Source organism: Scyliorhinus torazame, chromosome 3, assembly GCF_047496885.1.
Source record: "Scyliorhinus torazame isolate Kashiwa2021f chromosome 3, sScyTor2.1, whole genome shotgun sequence".
NCBI classification, from domain to species: domain Eukaryota; kingdom Metazoa; phylum Chordata; class Chondrichthyes; order Carcharhiniformes; family Scyliorhinidae; genus Scyliorhinus; species Scyliorhinus torazame.
In genome coordinates, this window is record NC_092709.1 from 262,904,167 (window position 1) to 262,917,121 (window position 12,955).

Here is a 12,955-nt window from a genome sequence, read left to right on the forward strand (position 1 = left end):
TGAGATTCTCTTTCATTTTATTACAGTCCTTTTCTCCGATTTCTATACCCACACTGTCCCTCTCATGAGTGACACAAAGTATCCATTTAGAATCCTACCTACATCCTCCGAATCCACACACAAATTACCACTGTGGTCCTTTATGGGCCCTAGTCGTACCCTAGTTATTCTTTTACCCTTAATGTACTTGTAAAACAACCTAGGATTTTCCTTTACACTACCTGCCAGTCTCCTTTCATGTCCCCTTTTTACTCTCCGAATTTCCTTTTTAAGTTCCATCTTGCACATTCGATATGCCTCTGGGGTTTCTGCTGTTTTATATGAGCCCTCAATATCTGCCACAAACCTCCCCTTTTCTCTTTATTCAGTGCTGTATATCCCTTGATATGCAGGGTTCACCGGATTTGTTGGTCCCACCTTTTTTTTTTTTAAAGGGCAATTTAACATGGCCAATCTACCTAACCTGCACATCTTTGGACTGTGGGAAGAAACTGGAGCATCCGGAAGAAACCCACGCACACACGGGGCGAACGTGCAGACTCCACGCAGACAGTGACCCAAGCCAGGAATCGAACCTGGAACCCTGGAGCTGTGAAGCAACTGTGCTAACCACTACGCTACCGTGCTACCGGGTCCCACCCTTTTTCTTGATTGGGTACTCTCCCTATTTCCTTCTTGAATGCATCCCACTGTTCTGTCACAGATTTACCTAAAAAAAAGTGTCCACTCTGGCCAAATCATATCTGATCTTATTAAAATCTTTAATTAGAACTTTGATCTCAGGCCCATCCTTGTCCTTTTCCATAACAATTTTCCATAACAATCTTGAAACTAACAGAGTTGTGATCACTGTCTGCAAAATGTTCCCCCAGTGATACTTCAACCACTTGCCCATCTTTGTTACAGAAAATGAAGTCCAGGACCGCCCCCTCTCTTGTAGGTCCATCTACCTGGCTTAAAAAGTTCTCCTGGATGCATTTTAAGAATTATGCTCCCTCTAAAGGTTTCACACCTTCACAATAGAAGGGGAAGTTGTAAAGAAACTGCCAACCATTATCCACTGCTTTGGGGAAAATGTGCTCATTTGGTATGGACATTTATTTCCTGGTATTTGTAGATGTCGCTCACTCTCCTCTGTATATAATCGCTCACTCTCCTCGGTATATAATCGCTCACTCTCCTCGGTATATATCGCTCACTCTCCTCGGTATATATCGCTCACTCTCCTCGGTATATATCGCTCACTCTCCTCGGTATATATCGCTCACTCTCCTCGGTATATATCGCTCACTCTCCTCGGTATATATCGCTCACTCTCCTCGGTATATATCGCTCACTCTCCTCTGTATATAATCGCTCACTCTCCTTTTTTCCCAATTCCCCCATATCAGAGCAAATGCAGCCAAAATAATCTGACTCACCTTGGCTCAAGTGGACTAGTGACAAACTCTCCCTCCATTCTTATGAAGAAATACTGACTAGAGACCAGTTTCTTGGGATGAGGAAAGAGAAAACTGAAGCTAAAGTAGTCCCTGCCTTGGTGTGAAATGCCATCAATATGACATTTGAGGGTTTCAACATGTTGTACTACTAAGTCAAGCACATAACCAGACAAGTGATTATGAAGGGAGATAACCAAGATTGACACAATTAGCAGATACTGACGGACTCTGCTTTAATTGCACACCAATTTCACTTAGTTTTTAAGCAAAATCCCATTCAATGAGGATTAGTTTGAAACAAGAAAGCAAATTGTTGCATGTGGCTCACAATACGTAACCAACTTTTCTACAAGTAGTGTGGAGAGAATAACCATTGCCTGTTTTTAGCCACAATGAATGCTTCACAGCAGTTTCTTGATCCGCTGGTCACAGAGTCTGTTATACTTAGACCAAAAAGAACAATTCCTCCATTCCTTGTTAAAAACCACGGGGAAATGGTGTCTCTGCAAACTCTCTGCCTACATGAAGTGACATATTGGTACGTATAATCATGTTGGAATGCGCAACCAGACGCCACAATTTGATAGCAGCTAAGCCTCCCAAATGTTTGACACAGGAACCTGCAACAAACATTATTTAATTCCCCATGCCTCATAGAAAGGCAATGATTGATGAAAATGCACAAGTTGACTGTGCTTGCTAACTAATCGACAGGTCTTTTCTACAAGCTCACTTTCTTCTAGAATACAAGGGGAATTTCAATTGGTCGACAGTAACCTTGGGTATGGGTTGACCAAAGGACTTTGTCTTTAGGGAGGGGTAGCAATCTGTCAACAACTTGCAGTTGGTACTTTCTTACCTGAAGGACCTGCCTTTCCAGTTGAGAATTCCCTTTGCAGAGCTCCATGATCTGTCGCAGTAGGAGCTTGGTGCTTTCAGTTTTCCCAGCGCCACTTTCCCCACTGTCAGTTCAAATGAAATAATAAAATTCATGTATAATCTCCAACTTCTGCTTGCGTGGTCAACATTAGGATTTCAGAGAAGAATATGAATTATTAATAATCAATATTTACAGAAATATAGGAAACTGGCTAGGTGAATTCATGATGAAAAAAATCTTTCAGGGGAACTAGAAACTCCTTTGTTAGCAGTACAGACAATAGAAAATCATAGAAATAATTTATCTGTTCTTATGCTCTTTTGCTTGATAATCTCTCATTCTAATGTACAAACCCTAATCTATTTATACAAGAGTAGACGGTGAACATCAACAAAGTTCAGATTCCACACTTTAGAAGTTTTAAAAGGTAAATTTTGAGTGAGGAGGCGAGAGGAAATGTCGCTATCAATGTTTCCCTAAAACCAAATTTATCATTTTGAAAATAATCCCATTGGTGCCCTCCACAAGAAACCAAAGTTTCCACACTTGGCCAGGCAGAAGTCTTCAAACATCTCACCCAGACGTTAGAAAGTTAAAGCACCAACTCAAGAGACAATACTATAAAATGTCAGCTAGAGTAAGATAATTAGCATCATTGGCTGTGCTACAATACTTACTCTCTGGCATTCAATACTGGCATAAACCAGCCATTCACATCAACAATGAAAAAGTTCCATTATTTCTGCCCTAATGAATGAAGGTAATTTTCCTGGCTCCCCAGCATCAGATTTAGGGGTACCCCAAAGATATGCTGGGGAATCCTTCTCAGAAGTGCCTATCTAGACAATTGCACTGGTCTGGGAACTATCTGACAAAGCAATTTAAATCGCTAACTTTGGATGTTTCTGCCAGTGTTATGGTAACAGATACTCTGAAAAAGAGCTAGAAGAAATAAAACCATTTCTAACCTCAGCATAACAATATTAAACACCCAGTCTCAGCCCAACAAGGGACACCTCTCCACACTCCAGAACCCTCTCAACCCCCGGACTAATCGAACCCCACAACCTCCCCCACCCACTCCGATATTCTCACCCACCCAATGGGATTCCACAGACCCCCAGTTGCACGGGACCCCACCCTCATTAACCCAACTCTAATATCTCTCCCCCCTCCCCACTCCCAGCCCCGAAACACTCTTGACCAGCCAAATCCCATCCACTTAGTTTCCCCTCGTCTCTTAATTTCACTGGGCCCTCCCTGCTTTCTGGCAGCCAGTGCAGAATGGGGGGCCGACCTCCCGGGTTTTTGCCGGTGCTGGAGCCCGCAGGGACTCTTTGGCTGCAGGCTCCAAGCAGCTGCGGCCGTCAAGAGGTTTCGCCAAAGATGTCTCAGAGCAGGTAGGTGCACTTTAAACTCTTGTAGTTTTAGCAGGCCGTCACTTTTTGATGCTGGGTGGAAGTTATGGCTCCGTATAAAGGGAATGTTTTTTTACCACAAAAGACTCCAGGTCACTGGCTTTCTTCCCCTTGAAACAAATATGTAACAACACCTGGTGTAGGAAATATGGACAAGCCAAATGCACACATCTTATAATATAATTTAAAATTGATATATTCTCACCTGATGACTATACATTGGTTCTTAGGGCCAGTGGCTAAGCGTCCCAACATTGATCGGTACGCACGATCGGCTACTGCAAAAATATGAGGTGGGAGGCTGTTTTTTGAACAACTTCTGTACTTTTCGGCTTCCTGACAAACAGAAACACAAAGCAGTTAAAACAGTATACTATTGTTGGGTTTTATAAAGATGACTAAGTTTTAGCCTGATCAGGTCCAATCATCTAGCACAGAAAATAAATCACTTGAAGTAAAAAGCTCTCACTGGCAGATAAGAGACTCATCAACCATACCAAGGAAAGAATACCTGAATGTCACCGTCATGCATGTGATATAACACATGAGAAGGAGGAAGCACACTTTACTTCACTGGTCAGTGAAATTTTCACTGAAGCTTGCCCTGGTATTATTCAAATCCCTTTCAAAACTCCCATCACCGACCTCACTATTTTCAACCTCTCAAAGCTCAACATATTGTCATCAGTCAAACACATGGTTACCTCTCTCACAACAAGCCTGTTCCAGTTTCTGACCCATTCACAGCATCAACATCCTGCTTAATCTATACTATGCTTGGTGCTGTTCCTCCTCAGCACCTCTCATCTGCCCTGCAAATGCCAAGTAGACAGTTTTCTTGCAACACCTCTCCCAGTCTCTTTCCAAAGCATTATCCTTCCTGGTTCCATTTCCCATGCCCTTGCTATATTCACACTTTTCTATTTATCTCACATTGGCCCCATCATTGTTCGAACTCTCCTCAGAACATGTATGCTAATCCTCAGCAATATCATCCACACAGGGTCACTGACAACATACAATTCCATTACTCCTCAAGGTACTGCAAAGCTGATGGCACCTTTCTGGCAACAAGTACTGGATGAATCAAAATGAATTTCAACAAACGTAAAATGTTGCTCTGTTTCAGTCCCAACAGCGTCGCCAATACGGTGGGTATTTCTATTTATCTTAGTGAACCACAAGCTTTCCCTTATATCGATCAAATGACCACACAACCAGTTAGTTAGTTCAAAAGATGGTTTATTTACATACAGAAGAGTTCTCTCAACATGCAAACACAATATCTATACGAGTTAAACTACACCTATCAGCTACAATAACCTATATTTAACTTCAGGGCAACCGGCACTGTGCAAATGGATAAGGCCTTTATCTGTATTTCACTTGGCTGGTTCGAAGTAAGTGGCTCTGTCTCTGCTGGGCTCATCCCTCAGGTAGCGATCGTTGGTCTTGAACTTAGCTGGCTGTTCCTGCTGCAATTGGGCTGGCATAGGCCTTATCCAAAAGAGACAGAACACATGGCTGTGTCCTCTTTTATCCCTCTGGGATTTCACGCTCTTTGGGGCAGTCCTTAACCTTGAACCCAATAATTCGACAGGGCTCTGATCACGGTCTTCGATTTCGTCCAATAAAGGGGTGGGTGCCTTGGTGGTTGGACGGGTCCGTAGCGATCATTGACCTTGGCAGTTGTGCTTTCTGAGTAAGGGGAGTGGCGAAGATCAGTCTGTGGCTGTACCGGTTGCTTGATTGGAGTTTTATTGTCCTGGGAAAATGGGCCATTAAAATGCAAATGAGCGGGGGTTTCGATCAGGTCTGGTTACCTGTGTTTTAGATACACATAGGCTGTGTATCTGTCGGAGTGCTGGGTTGGCCATAATTCCCATGGTCCTTTGCAGATGGCCTTCTTTAGATGGCTACAAAACCACCTTTGTTTTGGCCAACACATACATGTCTTTAACAGCAAGGGTAAATTTATCCGATTCTTTCATTGTGGGCTCACTGACCTCATTCTGCGCAAACTTCAGATCATACAGACATCAGCAGCCCAATTTCTCTCATAAAAATCCAGCACATCAAGTTTCTGTGCCAAAATCGAGACAAAGGGCAGAGATTAGTTTCTTCATTTTAAAATTCCCAAAAGCCTCGGTCCACGCTTACCGATAGAGCTACTCAAGGCAAGTAGCCCTTGTCTATATGCTTTTCATTTGCTGGACTCTAGATTGCTCCTTGTTCCCCTTCCCCATGTTCCAATAGTCACTGCCTGCCATGTGAAATTCTCTCACAAAGTATTTTCACCTGGCTACCACTTTCTGTGACTTAGAGACATGCTTCAAATTCAACCCATTGCCATGCTGTTACCATCCCAGTTGATGTTATGACTGGATGGGGAAATCCCAGAATAGAACCCTGACTCAGAAGACCATATCCTTTACTTAAGAGGAACAGAGTCACAAGGCCACTAACTAGTTTCAATAAAAAAAAAATTAATTGAAAAATTGGATTGCAGTACAATACACCTTTACTCTCCCCTCCCCCTCAATTTATATACACACAGATTTAAAGATTAACATGGATAACAAAGTACATCTTAAGCTACAATGGTCTGATTAACACAAAAGTCCCTTTAAGGTGTCCAAAATGACTGTGGTCAAATGCATGCACTCTGCTCTGAACCCTAGTGTCTGTGGATTTCTCCTCAGAATACCCAAGATGATTGCCACATGAGAGTTTCCAAACTCCACTCCTTCAAAATCCTCTTTTAAATTAAGTATGCTTGCTCTTAGTGGTTTGTATTCCGATATCCAGAACAAATGACACTTGAAACAAAGCTCCTGCTACTTTTTGTTTTTGGAAATGTTCTGATTAAATTTTTAACATTTAATATAAATTAAAAAACATATAAACTAAAAACCCTTAACCAAACAAACTCCAAACAAGTCCCCAACTCACCTTCCAACCCATGAAATAACAATTTTTTTAAAAAAATGACCCCCCCCCCCCACCACCACCCCCCCCCCCCCCACCACCACCCCCCCCCCCCCCCTACTTACACCCCTGCCTCTCTCCATCCTCCCTCAATCTAATAGCTAACAGTGATCAATTCTCTGAAATAGATTATAAAAAGCCGCCATCCCCGGGAGAACCCTTAAATCGACCCCTCGGCCGTGTATTTGATCTTCTCGAGTTACAGAAACTTTATCAAGCCACCTAGACACGCTGTGGCACTGGGCGGAGTCACCTGCCTCCAACGCCGAGCAATTAATGAAGCGAATGCCAGGATATTCGTCCCCGCACCCATCCTTATCTCCGGCTTGTCCGACACCCCAAATATAGCTACGAACGGACAGGGCTCGAAATCAACATTCAGGGTTGCTAACATGGTGCTGAAAAAAGACCCCCAAAAACCCATCAATTTGGTACAGGACCAGAACATGTACATGTGGTTTGCAGGCCCTTTCGAACACCGCTCGCACCTATCTTCAACCCCCTCAAAAAAAAAAAATCACCTCACCCTGACCTTTATTTTCATTACAATGAAGGATTGTGCCATGTCAGCCATTTGGCACAGTTCAGACAATTGTGTAGCACCACATAGTTAATCAATTCAGTAATTATTTTAAACCTCTGTTGAATTTTTATATGAACATCAAGTTTGTTGCTGGGAACATCTTGAGGCAGTTCTCTCCATCTTACACAAATTCCACTGGAATTTAAGAGTTAATTTCTGGGATGCATCCAATGGTTTAAAAGGATTTTTAAAAGTTTCTTACCTGCGAAAAAGTATTATTTTGTAAAGAAAACCAAATTGCAATCGCATGATGTGAAAGCTTTGATATCCACACTCGGGGGCGGAATTCTCCGGAAATGGCGCGATGTCCGCCGACTGGCGCCCAAAACGGCGCAAATCAGACGGGCACCGCGCCGCCCCAAAGGTGCGGAATGCTCCACATCTTTGGGGGCCGAGCCCCAACCTTGAGGGGCTAGGTCGTCGCCGGACGAATTTCCGCCCCGCCAGCTGGCGGAAAAGGCCTTTGGTGCCCCGCCAGCTGGCGCAGAAATGACATCTCCGGGCGGTGCATGCGCGGGAGCGTTAGCGGCCGCTGACAGCGTCCCACGCAGGCGCAGTGGAGGGAGTCTCTTCTGCCTCCGCCATGGTGGAGACCGTGGCGGAGGCGGAAGGGAAAGAGTGCCCCCACAGCACAGGCCCGCCCGCGGATCGGTGGGCCCCGATCGTGGGCCAGGCCACCGTGGGGGCACCCCCCGGGGCCAGATCACCCCACGCCCCCCCCCCCCCCCAGGACCCCGGAGCCCGCCCGCGCCGCCTTGTCCCGCCGGTAAGGTAGGTGGTTTAATTTACGCCGGCGGGACAAGCATTTTAGCGGCGGGACTTCGGCCCATCCGGGCCGGAGAATCGCGTGGGGGGGCCCGCCAACCGGCGCGGCGCAATTCCCGCCCCCGCCGAATCTCCGGTGCCGGAGACTTCAGCAACCGACGGGGGCGGGATTCACGCCAGCCCCCGGCGATTCTCCGACCCGGCGGGGGGTCGGAGAATTTCGCCCCAGATTTTTCCATGTAAAATGAAATAATGACTTACATATGGATATTAATACATTTAAGTTTTAAAGCATCAGCTTGGTACAACTTGATGTTATTTAATTAAAATTTCAGTTACATATTATTTATAAAATTAATACCTACCGACTTCTCATATAATGGTAAGTATTTGAAAGGATTGATGGCTATGAGAATATCGCCAATATAAGTCTGTAAGAAACAAAAAATGAAGAATTATACACAATTGGAGCACACACTTTTCCTGCAGATAGTCAATTTTCTCCACCGTGGAGGGCAGAGTACAATAAGATCCATACCCACCTACTGGTGAGGAAAAGGAAAGGGAGACAAAAAAAAAGGAAGAGGAGTTCAATGTCTGGTAGTTTGTTTTTTTCCCCATTCATGGGATGTGGTTTTACTAGCAAGGGCAACATTTAATGTCCTTCCCTAGTTGGTTGAGGTGTTGGTGAGGTACCTTCTTGAACTGCCACAGTCCATGTGTGGTGAAGGTGCTCACAGTGAAGCTTAGGGAGGGAGTTCTAGGATTTTGATCCAGCAACAATGGAAGAGCACTGATGTATATCCCGGTCAGATGTTTGGAACTTGGGAGTGGAAGATGTTCCCTTGAATTAGCTGCTCTCGTCATTCTTGATGGATAATAATAATAATCTTTTTATTGTCACAAGTAGGCTTACATTAACACTGCAATCAAGTTACTTTGAAAAGCCCCTAGATGTTGTAGGTTTGGGAGGTGCTGCCCAGGGTAAAGGTATTTCATTTCCATGAAGCTCTTCTTGAGATTTTCTCAAGCTACATTTGAATATTCAGGGACTGTGTTTTGGTTTTCGGTGGTTCCTTTTTCATTCCTTTCATTGACCGGTCAGGTCACAGCTATGCACAAAACAAGAAGATTTTAACCAGGCAGTTACGACTCTTGTTACTTCATTAAGACAGAAAGGATACCCAAGGTGATTCCTCAGACACACAAGTCTAATTTTTATTTTTAGAGTGACCATTGTAAAATAGGATAACACCAAGACCTTGCCCCACTGTTAATTATAACATACTGCACAATGATCCAACAAATAAAGTGGAGTGGTTAAGAATCATTCAGAAAAGTTAATATTCACTGAGCCAATATAGCACAACAACAGCTTTTAAAACAGGCAAAAACTTAAAATAATTAGTCAGGAGCAAAGTGTGGATACAAGTTGCCCACTTTGACACATTCACTTACTCAGCAACCCCACTTCCCAACCCTGAGTGTCTCTCTCACCCCAGTGTCAGTGTTTCTCTATCTCTCTCACAACCCCTTGGAATTTGTTTCTGTCTCTCACATCCACGAAGTGCCTCACCAATGCTATTCTGGCTCAGGCACCCTCCCTCTGTCACCACCTCCTAATGGCCAGGGTGCTGCCAATGCTGGGTCACACTATGCTGCTGATTGTAGTTCAGGGACCACCAGGAACAGGAAGTTGTGTCTGGCTCTGTGCTAATCCACTTTGATACCAGCACTAAGAGGTCTGGGATGAGTCTGGATGTCGACATTTCCCCCCCCCCCCCCCGGCCTGTCTTGTGGCTCTGGGTTCATTGCGTGTGTCTGAGTTTCCTCAGTTACAAGCTCCCTGACTGGTCAGGATTTGAAATGCGGTTTGCCGGCCTGTCTGCATGATGCATTGCCAACCATCCTGCCTTCCCACCCATCACAAGTGAGCCCATCAGCAACAAGCACAGGAGAGTAGCAGTCTGTGATCGGAGAAACAGCTTCCTGCCCAGTCACTTCCAGCGACAACTTTTTTCTCATTGATCACCCAGTGATTGCAGTTTCCAGGGCTTTTTTGAGGGGTTTGAGGGTGAATTCACCCATCTCCATAGGTTTTCAATCCTGGTGTTGTCAAGGAAGCTTTGAAGAATTGCTGCAGTGCAAGCTGGAGTCATGGTACACAAGTGGTGGAAGAAGTGGATGTTTAAGCAGGCGAATGGGCTGCTGATCAAGTGGTCTGATTTATTCTGGATGGTACTGCGATTCTTGAGAGTTGATAGATGTTGGCCAAGTCGAGGATATTCCATCACACTCCTGATCTGTAACTTGTGGTGAGGATTTGGTGAATCAGGAAGTTGAGCCCTACCCTGGCCATTAGAGCTCAGTCAGCGAACTATGAAACTGGGACATGCACGTGTGCACGCACACATTACCAGTTAATGCCCAAATACAATTCAACACTAAATTAATATACAATTAACCCTGACTTTTGGGAATGGGGATTGTGAGCCAGCCACTCATTGCAGATACCCAGCTCTGGTTTGCTTTACAAACCACAGCATTTGTGGCACAGGCAAGGTGAACCTGGGGGATCCATAAGACACAGAAGTAGGCCATTCGGCCCATCAAATCTGCTCCACCATTCATCGAGATCATGACATCTGAAAAAACAAATCTCAATTCCATCTTCTTGCCTTATCCTCATAGCCCTTGCTTCCTTTACTGATTTAAAATCTGTCTATCTCAGCCTTGAACATACTCAACGACCCAACCTCTACAGCTCTCTGTGATACAGAATTCCACAGATTCCCTGCCCACTAGAAGAAATTCCTCCTTATCTCGGTATTAAATGGCTGATCCTTTACCCTGAGATTATGCTCTCTGGTCCTAGACTCTCCCACAAGAGGAAACATCCTCTCAGCATTTACCCTGTCAAACCTCCTGAGAATCCGATATGTCTCAATAGGGTCGCTTCACATTCTTCTAAACTCCAATGAGTACAGGCCAACTTACTCAACCTCTCCTCATAAGAAAATTCCTCCATTCCCGGGACCACCCGAGAGAATCTTTTCTCGACTGCCTCAAATGTCAGTTTTTCTTTTCTTAGATAAGGGGATTAAAAAATGTTCACAGTATTCCAGGTGTGGTCTAAAAGTGCCTTTAGCAAGACTTCCTTATTTTTATACTCTATTCCCTTTGAAATAAAGGCCAACATTCCATTTGCTTACCTTATGACCTGCTGAACCTGCATGCTAGTTTTTTGTGATTCATGCACGAGGACCCCCAAATGCCACTGAGCTGCAGTTTTCTGCAGTCATTACCCATTTACAGAAGTCAGTTTTATTCTTCTGACCAAAGTGCATAACTACATATTTTCCTACATTGTGTTCCATCTGCCAAGTTTTTGCCTACTTACTTAACCTGTCACTATCCCTCGGTGTCATCTTCACCACTTGCCTTCCCACTTACCTTTCACAAATTTGGCAATGGCACATTCACTTTCCTTGTCCAAGTCATTAATATAGATTGTAAATAATTGTGTCCCTAGCACAAATCCCTGTGGCACTCCACTAGTTACAGATTGCCATCCTGAAAATGCTCTGCTTAACAGTTAGCCAATCCTCTATCCTTGTTAATATACTATCCCCAACACCATGGGCTCTTATCTTGTTAAATAGACTTTTGTGCTTTATTGAACGATTTTGGAAATCCAAGATATATTACATCTACTGGTTCCCCTAAATCTACCCTGCTCATTACCATCTCAAAGAATTCTAATAAATTTCTCAGGCATAATTTCCCCTTCATGAAGCCATGCTGACTCTGCTTGATTATATTAAGCATTTCTAAATGCTCTGCTATTACATCCTTTATCATATACATTTTCCCCCAATGACAGATGTTAAGCTAATTGGTCTAGTTTTTTCTTTTTTCCTGCCATTCTTGAATATGGGTGTAATGTTGGCAGTTTTCTAATCATCTGGCATTTTTCCAGAATGTAAAAATTCTTGGAAGGAGCAACATGGTGGCACAGTGGTTAGCACTGCTGCCTCACAGCACCAGGGACCCGAGTTCAATTCCGGCCTTGGGTAACTGTGTGGAGTTTGCGCATTCACTCCGTGTCGGCTTGGGTTTCCTCCAGGTGCTCCAGTTTCCTCCCACAGTCCAAAGATGTGCAAGTTAGGTGGATTGGTCATGCTAAATTGTCCATTGGTGTCCAAAATGTTAGGTGGAGTTACAGGGATAGGTGGGGACATGGCCAAATAGCATCCTTCTGCACTGTAGGGATTCTATGATTCTATGAATCATAGTGCATCCACTATCTCTGTGCCGACTTTGTTTAATTTCCTAGAATGCAACCCATCACGTCCAGGGAACTTAGACCTTCAGCTCCATTATTTTTCCTAGTACTTTTTCTCTAGTGAAAGTTATTGTATTTATTTCCTCTCTCCCTCCACCCCACTTTGCCCCTTGATTATTTAATATTTTTGGAATGTTAGGAGTGTTTTTGTGTCTTCGAAAGTATTTATTTAACGCCTCTGCAATTTCCTACTTCCACATTATTATTTCCCTAATCCTGTTCTCCATGCGGCCTACATTCACTTTGGCCTCTCCCTTCCTTTTGATATATCTAAAGAAGCTATCACCGTCCACTTTTATATTACTTGCGAGTTTATCCTCAGTTTTTCTTATTCCTCTTTTTTGGGGGGGGTCATCTTTTGTTGTTTTTAAAAACTCTGAATCCTCTGCCTTGCCATTAAACTTAGCCACATTGTATATTTTTTCTTTCAGTTTAATACTATCCTTAACTTCCTTCGTTAACCATGGTTCATTTATCCCCTTCCTCGAATCCTTCTTGCTCATGGAGATTTATCTTTGTTGCAAGTCGTGAACT

The 12,955-nt window shown here is 43.9% G+C and overlaps 1 protein-coding gene across 3 annotated transcripts in view; it reads right to left on the minus strand.

Annotated features, from left to right (window-relative positions):
• The window catches only part of LOC140409085 (myosin-IIIb), a 250,058-nt gene that overhangs the window by 215,988 nt on the left and 21,115 nt on the right, over positions 1-12,955 (minus strand). For all 3 annotated transcript variants that reach the window (XM_072497187.1, XM_072497186.1, XM_072497184.1), the window contains exons 2-4: positions 8,442-8,507; positions 3,946-4,076; positions 2,302-2,404 (exon numbers count right to left, since the gene is read on the minus strand). In XM_072497187.1, coding sequence (XP_072353288.1) covers positions 2,302-2,404; positions 3,946-4,076; positions 8,442-8,507 — 300 coding nt within the window. The remainder of the gene's footprint in view (positions 1-2,301; positions 2,405-3,945; positions 4,077-8,441; positions 8,508-12,955) is intronic.